The 23538-nt window shown below is 41.7% G+C and overlaps 1 protein-coding gene across 5 annotated transcripts in view; it reads right to left on the bottom strand.

The window, feature by feature from the left end:
• The window catches only part of ATF1 (activating transcription factor 1), a 48431-nt gene that overhangs the window by 4979 nt on the left and 19914 nt on the right, over positions 1 to 23538 (bottom strand). The window contains exons 1-7 of one of the 5 annotated variants that reach the window (XM_014577576.4): positions 20178 to 20291; positions 16968 to 17053; positions 16366 to 16491; positions 10614 to 10714; positions 5257 to 5387; positions 2350 to 2532; positions 2074 to 2233 (exon numbers count right to left, since the gene is read on the bottom strand). In XM_014577576.4, coding sequence (XP_014433062.1) covers positions 2074 to 2233; positions 2350 to 2532; positions 5257 to 5387; positions 10614 to 10714; positions 16366 to 16491; positions 16968 to 17006 — 740 coding nt within the window. In that variant the 5' untranslated portion in view covers positions 17007 to 17053; positions 20178 to 20291. Of the gene's footprint in view, positions 1 to 2073; positions 2234 to 2349; positions 2533 to 5256; positions 5388 to 6672; positions 7944 to 10613; positions 10715 to 16365; positions 16492 to 16967; positions 17083 to 20177; positions 20295 to 23538 lie in introns of those variants that run through there. The other 4 variants (XM_025188722.3, XM_075902046.2, XM_075902047.2 and 1 more) reach the window with 4 other exon arrangements.

The following is a 23538-nucleotide window of genomic DNA, read 5'->3' as shown; positions in this document are numbered from 1 at the left end:
CAAGGTGGTGTCACTGTTCCATCTGTCCCAAGAAATTTACCTCCTGGTTTTCTTTCTAAAGCCCCATGCCTCTCCTAGGGAGCAAGTACTCCACTCCCTAGACGCTAAGCGGGCGTTAGCCTTTTATGTTGATAGAACGAAACTCTTTCGCAAGTCCATGCAACTGTTCGTGGCTTTCGCGGACAGAATGAAAGGGCTCCCTATCTAGATCCAGAGGTTGTCCAATTGGGTCGTGGGGTGTATCAGGGAGTCTTATGTCCTGGACGGGAAGGTCCCGCCCCGGGTTACAGCACATTCCACCAGGGCGCAGGCGTCCTTTGTAGCTTTTGGGGCGCAGGTTCCCATTACGGAAATCTGCAGGGCAGCCACGTGGTCGTCACTGCGTATCTTTACAGCGCACTATGCACTGACATAGCAGGCCAGGGAGGACGTAGGGTTGGGCTCTGCAGTCCTCAGCTCTGTGTTGTAAATATGTTTATTTTTTCTCTGTACCAAACTGCACTTTAGTCAACAGTTCTCTGTGTTATGTTACTGGAATAAAAATGTTCTGGGTTGTTCAACCTTCGTGGACTTCTCTTTCTTGGTGCTCCGACCCCTCCTCCGTAAATGGGGTTGGCTTGGAAGTCACCTGATTCGAATGGACATTAGCAACCACTCGAAGAAGAAAAGAACGGTTACTTACCTGTAACTGTTGTTCTTCGAGATGTGTTGCTCATGTCCATTCGAATCCCCCCCCCACCTCCCCTTCATCGGAGCATCCGGCAAGAAGGAACTGAGGAGGGGGAGCGCTGGCAGGGGTACCTATGCTCCGCCATAACAGCGCCACTCCAGGGGGCGCCCTGCTGGCACTATGGGTACCGCTAGGGAAAATGCTCTGGAAGATGCGGTGCACGCGCCTGATTTGAATGGACATGAGCAACACATCTCGAAGAACAACAGTTACAGGTAAGTAACCATTCTTATCCACCTCCTCCCAACCCCACGCTGCTGTGTCTCTGATTGAGAGGCAGCAGTGCAGAGTGTGAGGGGGTAGGCAGGAGTGGATAATACAGATGGGGACCCAGCTTTCAAACAGGCTCCCCATATGTACCGGCTCCGCAGGCCTGCCTGCCCACCCTCTTTGCTGCCTCCTACAGAGCTGGTTCCCCATAACACCAGCTCTGTTGGGGCCACCTCCCCCACTCCGCTGCTGCCTCTATAAGAGGCAGCAGCACAGGTGGGGGAGAACAGGGAAGGGTCCCACAAAGCAGTCTCTGTATGCAGCAGACCCGCCCTCTGTCCAGCTCGGATCCCCTCAGACAAGGGCTGCTATCGTGGAGCAGGCTCTCTGCTTAGGAAGCTTGCACCCACTGTGGACATGGGCCACTGGCACCCCGTGCTGCTGCCTCTGTATCAGAGGCAGCAGCACAAGGTTGCAGGTGGAAGCTGGTCTGTGTGGGAAGGTGGTTTTTAAGAGGCAGCAGCGCAGGGTGACGGGGCTCCCAGGAAGTGGGGCCAGGAGTGCACTGGCTGTCAGCCCCACCTTCCCGAACTATTGAATAGTTGTGTAACCGCTAAAATTTCATATGGTTACATGACTTTTCAATTACACACTATCTAACATCCCTATTGAATACATAATTCTAGTTTTCGCTAAATGTCAAGGAATACTGTCAACATGAAACTAAGAAAAACTGAGAGACAAGATGGGTGAGCCTTTTATTGGACCCTCTTCTGTTGCTGAGAGAGAGACAAGCTTGCAAGCTCCACAGAGCTCTTGTTGAGGTCTGGGAACTAACTCGTATTTACAGTAAGTATTTAATTTCTCTAAGATCCTGGAACTGACATGGGCTATAACAACACTGCATTATTAATTATACAAAATAAAGTGAAAAGTCTCCTTCATGGTATAGTAGTCTTAAATGTTACTCAGCTATGTCAGGTAAAAGTAATTTTCAGGCAGAATGGTGATTTTAAAGGTGACTGTGTATCTTTAATGTATTTGGTATCTGAAGTTATATTTTAGCATGCTGTTTAAGAATCTGATTGCAACTATGAAGTTGGTTATATAGCAGAACATGGGAGCTTACATACCTGTTCTTCATGAGCCTTATTTCTCGCTTCAGCTGTGGATCATCTGTCTTAGTTGTCTGAGACGTAAGGGTGACGGGAGATGTCATCACTACAGTCTGTGGGAGGGAAGTGGTTGTTGGTGTGGTGCGGATCTGATATGTCTGCATATCTCCTGATGCAGCTGTTAAGAGAGTAGAATAAGTTAAATTAAAAAGAAAAAAAATCTTAGAAAGCTACAGGTTCGGGGGGGGGGGGGAGGAGACAGTATTTGTAAAGGGTTTTGTAATGCATACTCACTCTGCACTACCACCTGGTTGCTGGGCACAAGTATCTGTTGACCATCAGATGTCTGCGCATACTGCAGTATTGTTGTTCCAGGCTGGGTGCCACCAGCATTTGTCATTGTTAATGTCTGCAGACCCTGCACACCATCTGTACCTGAACTGGCCAGCTGCAGTGCTCCATTTGGGGCAATAGCAACTTCAGTGAAAAAGAAAGAAAAAATAAGGTAGATATACAGAGAATGTTTTCCTTCTGGAGTTACGGGATAGCCTGTACTAAGTACACCCACTTCCAACATGCAATCTCCTGTCTTAAGTTGGTATTTTAAAAATTAGTCCCAAGATCTGAAGGCCAGTTTTCTTCCACCTTCAAAGACTGACTTAATAATCATGGGGCCAGTCACAGCCACTGCTGCGTTAAAACTTTGTATTTACTACACAATGTCCTTACATATGATACTAACATCGGGTAGGCTATTAAACTGAATAAATTCAGACCACCCTAATTTATTTTCTAGGGTTTGTGCTGGTTTGTACTTCACGTAGCTTAAAGATTGAAAAGAGACTCATCAGCTTCTGGTCACCTATGAAAAAATACAAAGCTGCAGCGTTTGGGTTGCAAACATACAGGGAATGTTTAAAAATGGCTTTATATTTCATCCGTTAATGTCAGAGAAATGTCTAGTAGCCTCAGGTTTTATAAAACCTCTCTTGTGGCACATCTTAAATTTTGAAACAAATTTGACACTTCTGGTTTCACTGCAATACAGGACACACAGAGTAAACTAGCCATGCCAGCTATCAGCTGCACTGGCACTATAAGCCCAAAGGCTAAGGCTTATTTGCGTATATATTTATACATTTACAAAGAGTGGCTTGCACCCATGAAAAATACACTATGTGGTAGACATGGTGCTGCCTTCACTCCTCCCTACCTCTGTTACTGCTGGAACATATCACTGTTGACTGACTGGATTGTGACACTATCAAATGGTGACATTGTGACATCAGAGTTGAGTGACACTGTGGTTAGGGGAGAGGTTGGTGGTAAAAAACATATGTTGCAACTATATGTGGACATTTTTTGTGATTAAATATAAATACAGAAAAAGTTCATATTTGCCTGTGTTTCATTTCAAAAACACATCAGCAGCAACTCCTGTTATTTTTAATGGGAAGAGAAAGTGTCTTTTTCTCAACATATCTAGCCAGGATGAGTTACCATGCAAAGCAGATTCAATCATTTTGACTTCTTAGGCTGGCCAAAAGACAGACAAAATCAACATGGCCTTTGAAATGTTCGATTTAGAGCATGTAAGTTAGAGCAGGGGTTTCCAAACGCTGGACTGCAACTTGTAAAGGGCAAGCTGCTGGCTGGCAGTGAGATGCTTTGTTTACCTGCACCTTCGCAGTTACGGGCGACTGCAGCTCCCATTGGCCATGGATCATTGTTCTCAGCCAATGGAAGCTGTGGGAAGTGGTGCGGACCGAGACACTGCTTTCTGCAGCTCCCATTAGCCAACAGGAGCTGCAATCACCTGTACCTGAGGAGGTGCAGGTAAACAAAGTGTCTCGTGGCCAGCTAGTGGCTTGTCCTTAGAAGCCACGACCCAGAATTTGAAAACTCCTGAGTTAGAGGGTCCTTCCAGAACTAGAAGGGGGACAGCAGGAAGAGAGGTCAACAATCATTGTATGGAGAACTAATTTATTTCCCCCAGCTCATCAAATAATATTTTGTTGAAATGCTGATGGAACTTCCCATCCTGATACTATAAACGTTCATCTTTGAGATTAAAGGAATCACAGGGTAAAAATGACAAAGGCTTTCAAGAAGGGGAGCTCCTGGGATACAGAGAGGGGAGAGTATGTCCCTGAATGCAATCTGACACCGGTGGAGTAACGGTAGTTCCAATTAAGAGTGTTAATTCAAACTACCTAGCTTGTGCGGCATGTAGCCGCGGGCAGGTATTTTGAGCTACCGGGCATTTAAAAATGGCGGTGCCCGGGAACATGCAAATGAAGCCCGGGATATTTAAATCCCGGGCTTCATTTGCAAGTTTGAATGACTACATTAGCAACCCTAGTTCGAACTAGGGTGGCTAGTGTAGCCATACCCTAACACTATAGTAAGCCTACTTAATCTTTCTGTAATTTCATGGGAGCTTTATTATGTATATTGTTTCTTTGTTTAAATATTACAATAAAAGCTTTGTTATCTGGGACTCTATTAACCAGAAATGCCCCCAGCCAATTTACAAAGTTTGAAAATAACAGAGTGCTGGATGGGCTGCCAGCTCTGCTCCTGGGGTTGGCAAGAGCTGCTTTTTTATCCGGCACATTCAGTTAACCAGCAACCACAGTTCCCGCAGAGTGCCAGATGACAAAGCTTTCACTGTATTTTCTTTTGCTATGCTTAATCTTATTTTAATTAGGTCAACTGTAGTCTTGGTCTGTTGTTTTGGGAAATCATGACAGAAGAATACCTTCAAGAAGTAAAGGGTGTCTGGAGCAGCAACCCACTTTGAGTTCTCAGTCAGAAGAGCACAGATTAAAAGAGTCCTTTCCAAACCTGTGTCATTTGCAAGGATGGGGGCATAAGGAAAACACCTAAGCACCATGGAGGAAAACCAAATTGAAAGGGAGGCAAGTTTCAGATTATATCAGAAAAGCACTAAAGTAAACAATCATGACAATTACTAAAAAGTTTAGTAAGTTGTATTCGAAAGGTTCTATTTTGTGGCTGTACAACACCTACCACAGTGGAGCCTTGATCTCAACGTGGGCATATATAATAATAATTGGACTAACTATAATTTGTATTGCCAGTCCTTCCTCAGCTCATCTTAATGTCAGATATAGGAGATACCATATAAACTTTCCCCAAAATGTATGTCTGGTTGGGTGTATATTTAATAGAACATACTGTACTGTCCAGTGCTGGTCTGATAAATAGGTGTGGGAACAGACATAGAGGTGACAGTAGAGACGCCAGGACTTTCATCATCTCCTTTTCTATCTCGTGTGTCTTCAGAAGAAAGATCTTTCAAGATTTTTCTATGGAAAAAAAATTTCTTCATTAGGACTTGTGAAAGCAAAAGATGGCTAAAATGTATTCCTTTGAGTACAAATTTTTAAAATATTGCAGGTAAGTTTTGCTGGCAAATATTTCTCCTCCAGCAACAATTTTTAAATTAATCGAACTACAACTGTAACAGAGATAGAGCATCTAAATCCAATATAATTCTAATCAACCTGAAACCGACATGGTGCTAATATACATAGCTGACAATTTTTAATAGCATTATCCATATTGCTACATACAAAAGACAAATGATAGCTTGTGCTTGGTTAAAAAAAGGCATGTGACAAGTCAGTAATTTTATACTGTACCTCCTCAGAAGTAATTTGCTTATATTTGTATACAACATGACCTGCACAGAGTTAAATATGACTAACATTTTTAGGAATGTTAATCATTTGGACAGCATATACAAACAGGGGTCTCATTAGATTCTATTTATAAACATCACATTAGGTTCCATTTATAAATATTTTATAAAGGATTAATAAGATAAGATTTTTTAATGGCTAATCAATTGTTATAGATTGCTACAGAGTCTGACAGATCAACAGGTGTTCTAGACAGTTATAAGCAACAACACTCGTGTCTATAACAAGCTTATAATATCAATCATTTGTTAACCCTTTATAAATGGAACCTTAATGTAAAGTGTTACCCATATATGTACATCTTTACTGGCTGTAGCTGTGTTCCGCCAAAACTATTATTGTTTACCCTGGAAGAGCCAATCAGAAAGCATGTACGTATCTCTGCTTCCTGATTGAATCATCAAAGGTTAATAGCTACTTTTCTGCTTGTTTAACTTTAAACAAATTATATCCTTAATTAAGAGATTTCTAGACATTTTGATGACTATATTTAACCAAACACAACATCCGTGATCCTGCATGATTTTAGTTTGGATGTCCGCTTATTAAGGGGCCAAGTTTCCTGAAGTCCCGCAAAGTTTGTTTAGAGATGCCAGTCCTGGTTCTCAGTGTTCTATGCTGTTTTTTAGTTCAAATTTACCCCTAAATAGGTCTTCTAAGAGACTAGCAAGTAGTGGAAGTGTTGGTAATGTTGCTAAGTGTAAGCATGTTTTTTTATACTTTATCTACTTATTTCCTTGTACCAATACAGTAAAACTGTGTCACAACATTAACACTTCTTATGAAGAGAACTGGTAAGCCTTGGTTAGGCATAAGCTTATCTAGGGTATATCGGTATAGTCATATATGATTATTAAGCAGCATTGCAGGCATTTCTCCATTTATTCACCTCGGCGAAACAGAGACCCATTTGCTACAATATTAACTTCTGTGGTTCTGCAACTTCTCTGGCGTGGCACCAATGAAATCCTGAATGTGCTGAACTAGACAGGTTCAACCTGTATTTAAATAAATATCAAAATGTGTTGTCAAGTTTCCAGCAGTCCCATAACATTTGCGTACAGCCACCAGTACTGGTTCTCAGTGTTCTGTGTGGTTATTTAACTCTATTTTACCCCTAAATGTCTTAAAAGCCCAATAAGCAGTGGAAGTGTTGGTAATGCTGCTAGACCAGTGTTTCTCAAACTGTGCTCCGCGGAGCCCCTCCGCGAAACATCTCCGGGGCTCCACGAGGTTCACAAACTGGAAACATCGATAGGTACAACACATACAATCAGTGGACCGCTGGGGCGCTGCATAAATTTTTACGCATGTAAAGGGCTCCGGAGCCCAAAAAGTTTGAGAACCGCTGTGCTAGACAATATTGACCTCTTGTGGTCTGGCAAATTCTCTGGTTTGGCATTGATCTGGTCTCAAGGGTGTTGGACTAGAGAGGTTTAACCTGTAATATCAAGCTTTCGTAATACAGAAGTGTAAATAAGCAGGTAAAGTTTGAAATAAAAGTTGTATATGAGAATTCCTTGATCTAAACTTTAGATAATCATATTTCCGTAGTTTCTTATTTCTTATTCCTTGTTCAAAAGTTTGAACCACTTTACTTACAGTTAAAGAGTGATTCGGTGCAGCTACCAATGTTAAAATCAGTTGTATATGCAAGTGCAAATTCAAGATTTTTCAATCACTGTCCTCTAAAATACTTTTTTTTTTTTTGCAAAATAAGCTCTCTGTACTGATAGTTTTCATACAAATCACTGTAAATGCCTGTATTAAAACAGTGTGCTGGAAACACACACCGAGATGTTTTAAAGAGGTTCCAGTGGTTTTTTTCTTTCCAGTCAGTCTTGAGAAAAAATGCATAGGTCAGATTTTCTGTATTGGTTCTAGCAGCACAGCTGCATCACTTCAGTAATGGGCACATCAGAGTTTCCACCATAAACATTTTCCAGGGTTTATAACTTGCCTGTTACAGTTTTTCCTAGTTTAAAACCTCACGCTCTGATTCTTACAATAACTGTGGATTTACGTCACTCTCTAACGTTAATCTAAAACAATTTGCCAATTTTTGTTGTTAGAATAAAGTAGAAACAAGGATACTATAGGATTTTTAAAATTAGTAAAGATTTTTTTTTTGCATTGTGATACAAAATTATACTTTTCACTTACATAATGCATTTCATCCAAGGATCCCAAAACTCATTAATAAAAATACTTAACTCTTGTACATCTCTTCAAATGCCTAGTGCACTTTATAGCTCACAGTATCAGATGAGAATAAAAGAATCCTGTTTAACAAAAGAAGAAATGGAGGCACAGAGAGTTTATACACCTTGTCCAAAGTCACATAATGAGTTAGCAGTTGTCCAACAGGAAAGCACAATTCTTGACTTCCAATCTCAAAATTATCTGCTACGTATCACTTCCATCTAAACAGTGTGCACTAGTGTTTTCCCATAAAGCATTCTTTGAGTGAGAATTGTTGACCATTCTTTTTTCACTCTGAATTTTTTGTATGTGGAACTGAAAAAACAGTTTAACATAAAAGTAGTTTATTTTGGTATTTAAATTAAGAAGAAGAAAACAGCAGAGAGAATGGGAGTAGAAAACTAAAAAATGAGAAGCACTAGGGTAGGGTAGGAAAACTACCATTCTTTGGCATAACTTTGGAAGCTTTAATTTGTAAATTTTCAGAATATCCATTTTAAAACTACAAAGCTTTAAGATGCATTATACATTTATTTCATGGCTTATCACTTTGAAAAGTACAGAATACTCCCATTCAGCCAGATGATGTAGGGAACATAAGAACCTTGGAAATAACCAAACACTCAGATACAACTAAGTGCTATTAATAAAAATAGGGCTACCTTGTAGAACTGGACAACTAGACTTTTTAGATAACTGGAATTCAGATAACTGGAATTTGTGTATCACCAAAAGCAGATATAATGTCTGTATAAAGAGACCTATCCATTTTAGAAATGTGCATCTATCTGTCTGTCCGTCTGTGAACTGGTTTGTTTAAGAACTCCTCCTAAATGGTAAGCACTAGGACCGCCAAATTTGCTATGCAGCTTAAAGCAAGGTCAGGGTTTGGTTGTACCAGGAAAACCAGAAGTGCTGGAAATGGGACTGTTTTCCATAACATGAAAAGGGAGGGGCTGTTCAGAGGGATGCGATACTCACAGTGGCCACTGGGGATAGTGAGCGCAGGGGGGAACTATACTGTAGTGAACACTGGGGACAGCCGTACCACTAAGAGACTGACCAGCAGGGCTGGAGCTTGCTATCTTGCCTGCCACCAGACTGTGTAAGTGGTGGCCCCCGTGCCTGTGAGACAGCCTGCACTGATTTTCCTTCCCCACCCCAGGAAGGACCAAGAGGGAGGGAGAAAGCTCCCGTAAGCTCTCCCCACCTTGGGAGAAGGAAGGGAGAAAGCCCCCGATGACCTCCATCCCGGGCTATGGGAGAGGGGAAGGAGAGAGCCCCACCGCCTGTCCCCTGGGCCAAGGGAGGTTGGAGGGAGAAAGCCCCCGTTGGCCCACAGGGACAAGCCAGGAGGTGGGATGTGCAGGAGGTGGAATAACGTTGTGATGTACTGATGTTCACTTTTATATGGTTATGATACATTCTGAACAAAGAATGCCTTGTGAGGCAACTTTTGAAAACTCAGTCTACAGAATATTATCCTGTTGAAACGTGTAACATCACTGTACGTAAAATTTGCAAAATTTGCTAAATGATCGTTACTGAAATATGTTGTAGTTCTAGGAAATACACACAAACCAATTTATCAGAAACAAAGACACATTAGCATAGAAGCCTGGTGCTAAAAGGGACATTAATGGCTTAACTGGGCCCTACCAGCAGGGGAGAAGTTATAAAGAAGACATTTACATTTCAGCTCAGAGACGGTTCAAACCTCACATAGGCAGAGGACTATTTGTCTAACTCCAGTAGGGAGGTAATCAATGTTCCCTCTAATTTTTTCCATCCACGTGCAAAATAAATCTTATGTGCACTGAGGCATGTGTGGATGTGCACCATCAGCAGAAATATATGCTGCTAGCTGTGGGTGTTCTGCTAATCTGTTAGGTGGCATTTGAATCGCTTCTGGGTGGCCACCAAAGCACTCAGCTTACTGGGAACACTGGAGGTAATTCTCATGACATGGGAAGGGTTTAAAAATAAGAGATAGTGCCCTGCACATCACCTCTTTCTTCCTCCCATCTCTCTGTTCACAACATCAATGAATACCTGAAAAACACTGAACTGGGAGAGAGGTCCCTAGCTGAAAAGAAATACAGCCTGTGAATCATTGTAGCTTATGGTGAGAGAGACCACTTGCTTTTAAGTTCGTTTAGCTTGCAGGTTAATCTTTTTAGTTCTTTTCTAATCAGTTCTGACTTTTATGAGTTACCACCTGTAATCCCGTAACATCTTTCTCCAGTTAATAAACTTGTTTAATCTAAACCAGTGTGTTTGAATGTCTACTTAGGAAAACAGCACTCCTGCATAATCATTATCCAATGTTGGAATGACAGATGTACTAAGAGCTTACCCTGTCCAGGAGAATGTTAAGCAGGGCAAGACACATTTCTGAGGAGTAAGGCTGTGAACTGGAGATCTTTGGGTGCCTCCTGATAAATAATTTATGAATGGCTAGCTAGTAGTACTCAAACTGTGTAGCTGGGAACAAGTTACATGCAGGAGACTACGTGTGAGCAAAACTCAGCAAAGTTGTGAAAGAGGTGTCCCAGGTTAGAGAGCTAAGAAGGCACAGCTGTTTGGTAGTCCAGATTGTACCCTGGGAAATGTCACAAAGGTACTCACCGGTAAGATGGGCGCCGTGCTAAGATACCTCGGGCCTTCTGTGAAGAGCCTATGCTATCTGATGAATCCTGAGAATCCTCACTCTCTGACAAAGAAGATACCTAAAAAGCACATCTCATGTCACTGTGTTGTATGCTACAAAAATACCCAAGACAGATTACATTTTTTTCAATTAAAATGTATATAAGACACAAGTACATGGAAACTAAACACATGTAAAATACTACCAAAAATGTAAAGAAATAGTATATTCCAGATGTAAGTAATATCATACATACTTGCTAAAGGTGAACAATTCCCAGAGACTGCCTCAGTGAAGGAGCACAAACTAGGAAATTATTGAATAGAAACCTTTAAAAACTAAAGATGGTCTTAAAGCAAACTCCCTAATCTGAATTCCCCCACAATCTAGGGTGTTCAAAATCAACACTTGGATGTTGTGGCTTGGTTTTGTCTCTACTGACGACTGTGCAAGAGACAGGCAGAAAAAGGGTCAGACATTTACAATTAACCAAGGTCAGGAAACTTGATTTGTCAAGTAATTCTTTGGAATCAATAATAGCAGGCATTCCATTATTCATGAAAAAGTTCTGTGATGTCTATTGAACAAAGAGATATCAGAATGGCCGTTACTCCTCATGGAACGAGGTGTACAGGTAGTTCGGAATAGGAAGCCTAATCCGAACTACCTAGTCCGTGCCGTGTAGCCGCGGGCACGGAGTCCGAACTAGCCGGCATTTAAAAATGGTAGCGCCCGGCAACATGCAAATGAAGCCCAGGAAATTCAAATCCTGGGCTTCATTTGCAACTCTGGTTGCCAACATTAACCACCCTAGTTCGAACTAGGGTGGTAGTGTAGACATACCCTAATATATTAAACATGAACATGCTTGGAGTGAGGTGGAGTTGGACATAGGAGACGGAAGTGCTGAGATTCTCTGGGTTAGGCTAAAGGGGGTTAAAAACAAGGGTGATGTCATGCTAGGAGTCTACTATGGGCCACCTACCCAGGTGGAAGAAGTGGATAAGGCTTTTTTTAAACAACTAACAATATCATCCAAAGCCCAAGATTTGGTGGTGATGGGAGACTTCAACTATCCAGATATATGTTGGGAAAATAACACAGCAGGGCACAGACTATCCAATAAGTTCTTGCACTGCATTGGAGACAACTTTTTACTTCAGAAGGTTGAAAAAGCTATCGGGGGGAAGCTGTTCTAGATTTGATCCTAACAAATAGGGAGGAACTGGTTGAGAATTTGAAAGTGGAAGGCAGCGTGGGTGAAAGTGATCATGAAATCATAGCATTCACAATTCTAAGGAAGGGTAGAAGGGAGAACAACAAAATAGAGACAGTGGATTTCAGAAAGGTGGATTTTGGTAAGCTCAGAGAGCTGATAGGTAAGGTCCCATGGGAATCAAGACTGAGGGGGAAAACAACTGAGGAGAGTTGGCAGTTTTTCAAAGGGACATTGTTAAGGGTCCAAAAGCAAGCTATTCTGCTGCGTAGGAAAGATAGAAAATATGGCAAAAGACCGCCTTGGCTTAACCACGAGATTTTGAATGATCTAAAAATAAAAAAGGAGTCATATAAAAAATGGAAAGTAGGACAAATTACAAAGGATGAATATAGGCAAACAACACAGGAATGCTGGGGCAAGATTAGAAAGGCAAAGGCACAAAATGAGCTCAAACTAGCTACGGGAATAAAGGGAAACAAGAAGACTTTTAATAAATACATTAGAAGCAAAAGGAAGACCAAGGACAGGGTTGGCTCACTGGTCAGTGAGGAGGGAGAAACAGTAACAGGAAACTTAGAAATGGCAGAAATGCTTAATGACTTCTTTGTTTCGGTCTTCACTGAGAAGACTGAAGGAATGCCTAACACAGTGAATGCTAGTTGGAAGGGGGTAGGTTTAGAAGATAAAATAAAAAAGAACAAGTTAAAAATCATCTAGAAAAGTTGATTTCTGATTAAATGCATCCTAGAATACTCAAGAAGCTGATAGACGAGGTCTCTGAGCCTCTAGCTATGATCTTTGGAAAATCATGGGAGACAGAAAAAATTCCAGAAGACTGGAAAAGGGCAAATCTAGTGCCCATTTATAAAAAGGGAAATAAGAACAACTCGGGAAACTACAAGCCAGTTAGTTTAACTTCTGTGCCAGGAAAGATAATGGAGCAAGTAATTAAGGAAATCATCTGTAAACACTTGGAAGGTGGCAAGGTGATAGGGAACAGCCAGCATGGATTTGTAAAGAACAAATCGTGTCAAACCAATCTGATAGCTTTCTTTGATACGATAACGAGTCCTGTGAATAAGGGAGAAGCAGTGGATGTGGTCTACCTAGACTTTAGTAAGGCATTTGATACAGTCTCTCATGATATTCTTATCAATAAACTAGGAAAATACAACTTAGATGGGGCTACTATAAGGTGGGTGCATAACTGGCTGGATAACTGTACTCAGAGAGTAGTTATTAATGGTTCACAATCCTGCTGGAAAGGAATAAAAAGTGGGGTTCTGCAGGGGTCTGTTTTGGGACCGGCTCTGTTCAATATCTTCATCAACGATTTAGATATTGGCATAGAAGGTACGCTTAAGTTTCCAGATGATACCAAGCTGGGAGGGGTTGCGACTGCTCTGGTGGATAGGGTTATAATTCAAAATGATCTGGACAAATTGGAGAAATGGTCTAAGGTAAACAGGATGAAGTTTAACAAGGCAAATGTAAAGTGCTCCACTTAGGAAGGAACAATCAGTTTCACACATACAGAATAGGAAGCAGCTGTCTAGGAAGGAGTACAGCAGAAAGGGATCCAGGGGTTATAGTGGCTGAATATGAGTCAGCAGTGTGATGCTGCTGCAAAAAAAGCAAACATGATTCTGGGATGCATTAACAGGTGTGTTGTGAGCAAGACACGAGAAGTCATTCTTCCACTCTACTCTGCACTGGTTAGGCCTCAGTTGGAGTGTTGTGTCCAGTTCTGGGCAGCGCATTTCCAGAAAGATGTGAAGAAATTGGAGAGGGTTCAGAGAAGAGCAACAAGAATGATTAAAGGTCTAGCGAACATGACCTATGAAAGAAGGCTGAAATCACTTATTATTATTGAGGTTTTTATCTCTATAGTATGTAACTTGTAGAGCATTTCAGAGTCACTATCTCCATCCTGGTCAAGCAGTCAGTAATATATCCCTACTGTTATATTCTAATTATTAGAGCACGGAATTACTATCCATAGAGATTCTATGGTACAGTTTGGTTCATTTAACGTTTTTACTTCATTCGATTCTATGCTTTCTTTCACATATAGTAGTGCTGGAGGAAGATTACATGTTATTGCTACTAACCAGAGCATGAATATTACAATATTGGCTAGTGAGTTTTAGAAATAGAACACTAGAGGAAAAAGGTGACCTGCCCTCACTTAAAGAAACATGATTAAGGAGACAGTGGGAGAATGAACACCATCTAAGAAAAAGAAGGGAGGGCAATTTTAAAAGAAACGTCAAATAATAAAAAGTTATTTATTGTGCGGAGACAATTGCTTAGAGTACTGTATTTATAATTAGAGTCAACTGAATACAATGAACACATTTAAAGAAGCATCAGCATATCACAGAAGAAACAGGTACAATGCAATACAGTCTAATCAAATGGATTTTTTTAACAGTTTTTGTTTTATATGATGGTTTTAGCTGTAATTTTTTGTATTTCATTTGTTGCCTTCTCCATTTGGCAAATGTCAATTTTTTTCTCTGATGATCTCAAATAAACACAAGCAAACAAGGCTCTTTTATTTATACTTATCTCTGTACCAGCAACATAATGTCAACAGGAATGTGTACAACTCTGGGAAAAGTTCTTTTCAATTAGCTGTCGTCATCAAAGAGGGGTTTGCTATCAATATTTAGAGAAAGTTGCTCATGTTTCCTTTATCTCTAGAAGGCCATGAAGTTCACAAAAAGAAGTAGGATAATCTGCTGGTGAGCCGCCAGACACTTTGTTTACCTGAACGTTCATAAGCACAGCAGCTTGTAACTCCCACTGGCTACAGTTTGCCATTCCTGGTCAATGGGAGTTGCAGAAAGTGGTGTGGCCTGGAGGTTCCCCACTCCCTGCTTTCTACACTAAGTCAGCAATGGGCAATCTAGGGGTGTGTCTAAACGACATGGCTCCATTGATGGAGCCATGTAGATTAGGCTGATCGGCAAAGGGAAATGAAGCCACGATTTAAATAATCGCGGCTTCATTTCCCTTTGCCGAACAAACAAATCTACATGGCTCCGTCGACGGAGCCATGTAGTTTAGACATACCCTAGCTTAATGAGTGGGCCACATGAGCAGACTTCCATCTCAGTGGGCTGTAAGATTGTCGTAACCAAAACAGTCTCCCGGGATAGGGTAGTTTTAGAATCATAAAGTCATAGAATCATAGAGCTGGAAGAGACCTCAGGAAGTCATCATGTTCAGCCCCCTGCCCATGGCAGGACCAATCCCAACTAAATCAACCCAGTCAGGGCTTTGTAAAGCCAAGACTTAAAAATCTCTAGGGATGGAGATTCCACCACCTCCCTAGGTAACCCACCCTCCTAGAGAGACAGTTTTTCCTAATGTCCAACCTAGACCTCTCCCACTGTAACTTGAGACCACTGCATCCATCACTACTGTGAACAGCCTTTCTCCATCCTCTTTGGAACCTCCCTTCAGGAAGTTGAAGGCTGCTATCAAATCTATTAACTATGTTAATAAAAGCAAATGGTAAAATTGAGTCACAGATCAATGAACTGACTTGTTCAAAATCAGTGAGATAGCAGCAGACCCATGTCCCTTAGGGCAGAATTATGTTTTATGCTATATTCAGTAAAGCACTGAATATACTGCTGGTGTGCAACAAATAAGGACCACCACTCAGATCTGCTGACTAGATGAACATCTGAACCCCTGGATTGTTTTGGTTAATTCCTAATTTGTATGTTAAAGTACATGGGATAATGAACTATTTGCAGTATTTTCCTCTAAATAAGACATTAACCAAAGATTCTTTCTGTTCATCTATACTACAATTTAAAGATCTCATGGCAATTTGTGAAGAGTCCGAAATAAACCTGGTAAATTGGATGGTCTAGTCTGTGCCATACCTGTATATTGCCACTTCACTATTTTTATTTTTATTATAGCCATATTATATAATTACACATTCAGCCACATATCAGGCTATCTAATATGCTAATGATGTAACAATATAATTACATATTCACAAATGATCAAAACATCAAAAGCAACTGATTCATACATTGTTTTCGTTAATCAATTAGAAGCTTTAAAGGAGCACATCAGAGTATCTGATAAATGCAACATTTTTGCAAAAATAAACACATAAAAAGGAGCTTGTGGACAGAGATATTATTATATGTAAAGTTTCAGCTCCAATCAAATTTTATATATAAATTATAAAACCCCTAAATAAGGTTTGGATGTGCAATCTTAGCTCTAAGGACACATATGACCAATATAAAACATAAAAGATATAAATAATGACTAAATTAGAATAATGTACCTAAAACCAAATATTTTAGGGCTTGGATTTACAAACTGGCTTCCTAGATGTCCTCCTTATATTAGAAAAATTCACAGACATGTTACTAATGGTGCTAGCAAGGCTGCACTATGGTAGGTTCAGATCAATCAGATAAGATTTTACAAGTCCTCTCATATATGTTAAAAAAACCCCAACACTATGCAGTTACCTGCACTGTTTGCACCTGAGGTGAGTGGATTACGGAGGACTGAGCTGTCTGGATAACTCCCTGCACTTGTACTTGCTCTCCAGGAAGCTGTACAACTGTCAACGGAGTAGGGCCTCTTAGAGACATCTAAAAGAAATATAAAATTAATTAACAAAATTAGATGTATGCTTTGTAGCATGTAGTTAGAAAATGCGGTAAGTCGATGACTAGTAGTGGGGAATAGGCATTAATGAAGTCTTGTTTTAAACTGTGACATAAAATAGTCTTAACAAATTAAATGTGTTTTTCTGATATGCTGCTGTATATGAAAAAGTCTAAACGAGTCACAGAATTGCCTTTGGTTAGGGAGAAAGCCAAATGCTTTAGCAATATGTGCACAAAAATGTTGTGCCTCACAACCTTCAATTCAGACTGAAATGAGTCTGATGTAGAAAAGCAGGCTTTTCTACAATAACATTGAGAATTACTTTTTAAAAAATTGCCTCAGAATACGTGCATGGCACTTTACATATAACAACAAAGACTTCCATTGGGAGAGCTTATTGTTTAAGCTTTAATTCCATCGTAACTGGTGCATTAAATTAGACAAACAAACGACAGACCGTATAAAATGCTAGGAAAGTATCCTCCTCCACTCCCATGTAAATCCAGGGGTGTTGAGAAGAATCAGCACTTCACAAGAACAGACCTTAAATTAGATGAAATCAAAAAAGCTGTCTGGGACAAAAGTTGAACAGAGGGTCAAAATGGATCAGAGAGACAATAATAAATACTGAAGCTGCATGGGTGAATGTGTGTGTGCATTTGGACAGTATATTTCTTACTAAGAGGGGAAGGCTATGGCTAGAAGCAGTGGTGCAAGTGGGCCAGTAGGGCCAGGTACAGTGTGCCAGCAAGTTATTTTTAGTCATTCTGGTGTACCAGAAAAACTCCCTGCTGGCCATCCCTAACCCCTCCATTGAGCTGCCCCATCTCTGTGTACAAAGCTGGGACACTGGGAGGGTGGGGGGCAGAAGGGAGAGCTACAGCAGCCAGAGAAGCTGACAGCATTCTGCTCTTTTCCTTGCTGCCCCTTCCAATGTGGACAGCAGCAGAACTGCCAGCCCTTCACCCCCCAGCCCTGTACACAGAGGAAGAAGCTCCATGGAGGCCCAGAGGCTGGGAGTTGCCAACAGCTCCTCCTCTCTCCAGGGATGTTGGAATGAGGAAGCAAGGGAGCAGCACGGGAAGAGGTTACATGGCGGGGTCAGCTGGTGTGCCCTCCCCTGCCTTACTGATAAGGAAGTTTGTGTTTGTCCAAACACTTTTTTGAGTCTTTCAACACAAAGTAGGATGCACAGAAGTCACAAAGGCTATCATGGAAGAAAAATAAAATGGGACAGCAAACAGGAGATAGAATGTGATGGAGAAGATAAAAGGGAGCCAGCAAAGGGGGTTCCCAGAAGGTCGGAGCATGGTCGGGCAAAGTAGATTATTACTGCAGCTGACAAGTGAGAAGTCAGAGAAAGTGTTGCTGTATAAAGATATGAGACTGAAGGCCTGGGCTAGTATTTTACTGATGAGCATGAAGAAGTAATGAATTCTGGAGAGAGTAGTGGAAAATCTGGTAGGATTTAGGGACATTAACATGCACTCATGTCCACGGTTAACCTATAAGCACGGGCTCATCGGTTAACCTGCATGGTTATATGCACCTCACACCTCCACTGCCTCTGATATATCAGCAACATGGAGAGGAGGGAGAGAAGGAGACAGAAGACTTGAAAATTAAATTAACAATGTCTACATGCAGGACAGGGAGGGTGTCAGAGAAACTGATAGCCACTGACAATGGCTATACCACTCTGATAAATTCCAGGAAAACATAGTGCTGCTCAGTTTGTGGTGTGCTGAACTATACAGAACTCTTTTGTTAGAATTTAAATATACCATACAGGAGAAAAACAAGCACACATTTTAGGGCAGTGTTTAGTAGGGCCAGGCTTGTGCTTGAGAAACTGCTCTGTGCTGTCTGTGCAATCTGGAGAGGGAGGGGGAAAAAGGGACGCACGGGAGTGCCTGTCCGCCCCACCTGGGGCACAGATAGTGCCTCATGCATGCGGTGCTCTGGGGCACTGCAGCCTGCTGAGGTGGGGAAAGCAGCAGCATGGGGGGCCACTGTTCCATCCTCTCCCCTGTGCGGTCCTTCCTGTGCTGCTCACTGTCCCAGCCCTGTGTGGAGAGTCTGCCCAGGAGCCGAAGGAAAGGAGCTAACAGGTCGGTCTGGTGGCTCCCCTGGGTGGTTTGGGAGTGCTTTGGTAGCCACGGTAAATGCAGCTACTGGGGGTGAGTCTCCGTGGGAACAGTTGGTCTCTGGGTGGTTGAGCACCCTGATCCAGCAGCGGGGGAGCCCCCCAAGAGACTGCTGCTGGCACATAAGCCAACCTTGGAGCCCTGCTCCTAGTGCCTGTCCCGGGGCTGCTGTCCCAAGCACTGCACCCCTGGGCTGTCATGGCTGCGATGTAGGGTCTACCGGCTACTGCGCCATGTTTCTTGGTGTTGAAAGCACTGTTGGGTGGGAGTGGAGGAAGGGGAGTAGGGCCTTGATTTAAAATAGCAATTCCAAATGGTGAGGGGAAGCAGCGAAGTTTGGCTTAAGTTGGGGGATTTTGCCTCCTGCTGCATGGAGGATGGGAGAGGGGAAGAGGAGGCAAATGGGATGCAGAGTGCTGTGATGACATCACTCTGCCATCCCCCAGGAAAAATATTTTAATATATATAGAGAGATGATCACTTTATACAACAATTTTAACACTGTGATAAGTTTATACTTCTGACTCTGAACTCAAATGAGCCTTTGTGCTTTTAAATTTACTAAAGCTGTATAAGTGAAAAGTTAAATCACCAGCGTCCTCCCCTAAATTCTGCACTACTTTTCATAATATGCAACAGAAGATATTTGTTTTAGAAAAGATTAATCATTAAAACCTATACAAGAATATTCATAAAAGTGCTTTGCCTCAGTTCTTACATAGTAAAAATCCTTACTTTGATATCAAAAATCAAACTGTGAATTTTTGGTAGAATTAGATTGTATCAAACAACACGATGTTTGTTCATGTTCACTATCCATTTATGGCTTCAAGCAATTATGACTAAACTATAGCTAAATTTCGCATTACAATTTGAACTCTCTACATAGGGCAAATTATTTTGTAGAGTTCAGAAGGGACAGAAGGACAGTGAGACTTTCTATAGGACAGCTCATCTCGCAGATGCAAAAGTTTTAAAGTGGCTGCATCCTGAATGATTCAATTTCAAGCTTTGAAAATGTGATTGCCTCATTAAATGTTTTTTTTATCAAAAACAAAAACAAAAAATGGTTCCAAAGCATCGGTATTTTTTAAGTAAGTGTTTTTAGTAGAGTTCACTAGAAGTTTTTCCTAGCAAAATCTCCAACCTACATAGGTTTTATTTTGTAAAATTTTAAACGCATTTACTCAATTGCAAATAGCTAAAAGAAAGTTTCTGAAGTGCAGAGCACCCACAATAACTGCTGTCAAAGAGAGCCGCAAGTGCTTGGCTACTTCCATTTGCCAGGATCTAAATTGTTACATGAATGATGAGTCAATGTTCTGCACTGTACTAATATCATGTAAACGTGGCTATTTGGAATCCAAGTCAAGATATTAATTTTGTAGGATCAATTAGAAACAAACTACATTTCTCTCCCCTCCCCAATTTCCTGGTTCTTATTCTCCCTGAATATTTTATAAAACTGCAAAATATGCTTTGAACAAAAAAATTTCTTTTAACCAGTTCAAAAATTTTACCTGTTGAGCAATGTGAGAGAGATGAGCTGCCTGTAGTGTTGTACTTTGTATGGACGTTGTTTGTGGTGGCGTTGCTGAACTGTTACTGGTACTCTTGTGCACCTCTTCCATAATCAACTACAAGAAAAGCAGGGAGTGAATTCAATTAAAATGCCTTTCAAAATTTTATGCCGGGCTTTACAAAGGAAGTTAGGTGCCCAACTTCCATCAACTTTCAATGGGTTCAAGTGCCCAACTTATGCATATATGAAAATCCCAGGCACAATTACTATTAGTTCTTTGCATGTCTACACCATCTTTCATCAGAGGATAGCACAGAACACAAACTTTCTTTAATTAAGACTCAAAATCCACCTTTGACATAGTTAAATGTTATTATCCCCTTTTTAGAAGTAAGGGAATTGAAGCACAAACACATTAGCAATTTACCTAAGCCCTCAGAGTAAATCACTGGGAAAGCTAAGAATACACCACCACAGTCCTGTCTCTTAGTGATGTGCTGTAGCCCACTAAATCCTCAAACGCACATTCTGAAATGGGTTAGCTCTGTCAAATCTAGGGCTTGGTCTACACTAGGAGTTTAGACTGAATTTAGACACATAAGGACAAATTTCAAAACAATGCGTACACACTACTAAGCCTGTCTTGTCGACCTTTGGTCCACTGAAGTCGATGTGTAGGAGCTCAACTATTTTCAGCACCAATTCAGATGCACCCATTGTCAGTAAGGGTTAAATTTGTCTATAAAATTTCTACATCAGTAAGCATGTGTATCAGTCTTAAAAGAAGACCGTGCTCTAAATAATTAACTTGTTTGCATCTCTAGATCAGTAATTAATAGAGATCAGATTCTAAAACCAGTTTATCCCAGATACCAACCAAAATTACCATAAAACATTTACTAGACATTTACTTTTCTCAGATTTTAACTTTTTACCTGACTTTTTAAATGTAAAACCACAAATCAGCAGAGTTAGAGTAATGTAAAATGCAGACACATTTAAGGTGAGGGGGTGGACGGGACTCAGATATTAAAAGAAGATCTGTAAGTGCTAAATATTTTGTCACACAAGGTTTGAAACATTTGCAAGGACAGTTGCTATGAGACTGGAAATTACATTTCTCTCTGTGGAAATGTGAGTCATTGATTTTTCCCTACTGAGATCAACCACAGCTCTTGCAGCTTTACGTAGACTCATAGGGTAAGAAGCTAATTTACATGAAGACTCAAGGCCTGATCTTGCAATCCTTACTCCTGTGAGGTGTCACCCTGAAATTAATAAGGCTCCTCCTCAAGCAAATTGCAAGATATCTCTTTCTCTCTAGAAAAAAAAATTCTTGCAGGACCACAGAGTGACATCATCACATCACTCTATGTCCCGCCTGCCTTCTTCTTCCCTCTCCCCTCCCCAATGCTTGGGGGGGGGGGGGGCAGGTGCCATGTGGCCTCCCTCCTCCCCCATCCTTGGTGCTCCAGGAGGGAGCTGGGCCTGCTGCACCCCAGTCTCAGCCTTGCCCACCCCCTCCAGCCCCACCCCCACCCCGGAGGCTGAGGGGAGAGAGCCGAGGCTGCTGAGGCCAGCGGTGATAAGGGGGTAGAGCCACGGATGGTGTGGCCAGGGGAGGGAGAAGGCAGAGTTGGGGCTGGCGCGGTATCGGTCCTGCCAGCAGCCAGAGGCGGGGGAGAGGGAGCAGGGCTGCCAAGGCTGGGGGAAGAGAAAGGGGTAGAGCTGGGGCTGGGGCACATCTAGACTATGTTTTACTTTTGAAAGTAGATATGCAGATTCGTCAGGACTTTGCATATCTTCTTCCGATCACTTTTTCAAAAGAGTTTGTTTTTTTTCGAAAGAGCAAGCAGTCTAGACTCAGTTCCTTCAAAAGAACCTGTAAACCTCAATTTTTGAGGTGTGGTGTAATTTCCCCTGACAGCTGGGGGAAGGAGAGCCAGGGCTGGCCCAGCCTCAGACTGACAGCTGGGGGAGAGGGGCAAGGAGGCAGGCCAGGGCTTCCACGCCTCGGCCGGCCCTCCCTGGTGGCTGGTGGAAGAGCCGGGGCTGCCTACCCCCAGAAAGAGGGGGGTTGGCAAGTGTAGCAAGCAGGGAGAGCAGCCCCTAGTAGTCTTACAGTGAGAAAACTGGGAAGATTAGTGACTGAGTGAGATTGGAAGTTGTACCCTTCAAAATATGGTATTAGGATTCTTTAAACTTATGATAATTTACCAACAAATGAGAGGTTTCACTTCAGACTGATGGAAGTGTGAACATTGTGATGGAAGTGTGAAGCTGTACATTGCTTCTGATATTTCTACTTTTTTAAACCCCTACCAAAACAGCACGCTAGAGCATTGGCTAAGATCATCATGGTTTTGATGCTCCTACACAGTAGCACTTTCCCCATAACACCAGAAGCAGTCAGTCAGAGTCAGAAAAGGAGCCAGATTGACATGTTACTCAATTTCACACGATTGTGCTTAAAAAAAAAAAAGTGCTAGGGTACCAGAGGAAAGGTATGGTTTTAATCCCAGTGAATTTTCTTTTCTTAGCAGCTATTGCTTTGCACTACATGAAAAAAAGGAAAGACAGTGAAAATGAGACAGAATGGGTAACTGACATAATTTAAATACCATTAAACTTGTAACAGTAAAGAATAGCATTACTGAAAAATGTAAAATGCAGGTTTGTTTATGAGAGTCATAAAATATACACAAAAGAAAACAAGGTACAGATGGTGAAATCAACTGTAATCTTACAAAAGATTTTTTTTTGTATTTTTGCCAACTAAGATATGACAAATGTCACGGGTAAACAGGACACTGTCTAACTTAAATTTAGTTAACTGCAAACAAAATTAAAAAGTTGTTTGTGATATGACACCTAACTCCATGCGCACAGAAGATTCTATAGTTTTCAACCACCTTTTCTTGTTTTGAAAAATGTTTTTCTGTCCTCTGTTGCTGTATGAAAGAGTCACAGTAGGAACAGGAGAAAAAGACTCCCATCTCCAAATATACTGCTTGCAGTCACCTAGTTTGAATGGACATCAGGGGTGGCCTGTGGACCTAGGCAAACTAGGCAGTTGCTTAGGGCGCCGCAGCCCTGGGCACCCGATGATGACATCATGGCTGTGCAGGCAGGGGCGCAGATCGCGCCTTCTGCCTAGGGCGCCAGCTGCCGCAGCCGGCCTCAGACTGCTCCTGATGGACATGAGCAATCCCTTGAGAAAGAAAAGATCCTGTTTCAGTCACCTGTTTCCGTAACTGGTGTTCTTCGAGATGTGCTGCTCATTTCATTCAACGTAGGTGTGTGTGCTCACCACATGAACTAATGCTGGAGGATTTTCCCTTAGCAGTACCTGTAGGGGA

The sequence above is a fragment of the Pelodiscus sinensis genome, chromosome 31 (assembly GCF_052426305.1).
Source record: "Pelodiscus sinensis isolate ZL-2025 chromosome 31, ASM5242630v1, whole genome shotgun sequence".
Lineage (NCBI taxonomy): Eukaryota > Metazoa > Chordata > Testudines > Trionychidae > Pelodiscus > Pelodiscus sinensis.
Note: the sequence above shows the minus strand (reverse complement) of the source record. Positions and strands in the feature narration are given on the sequence as shown.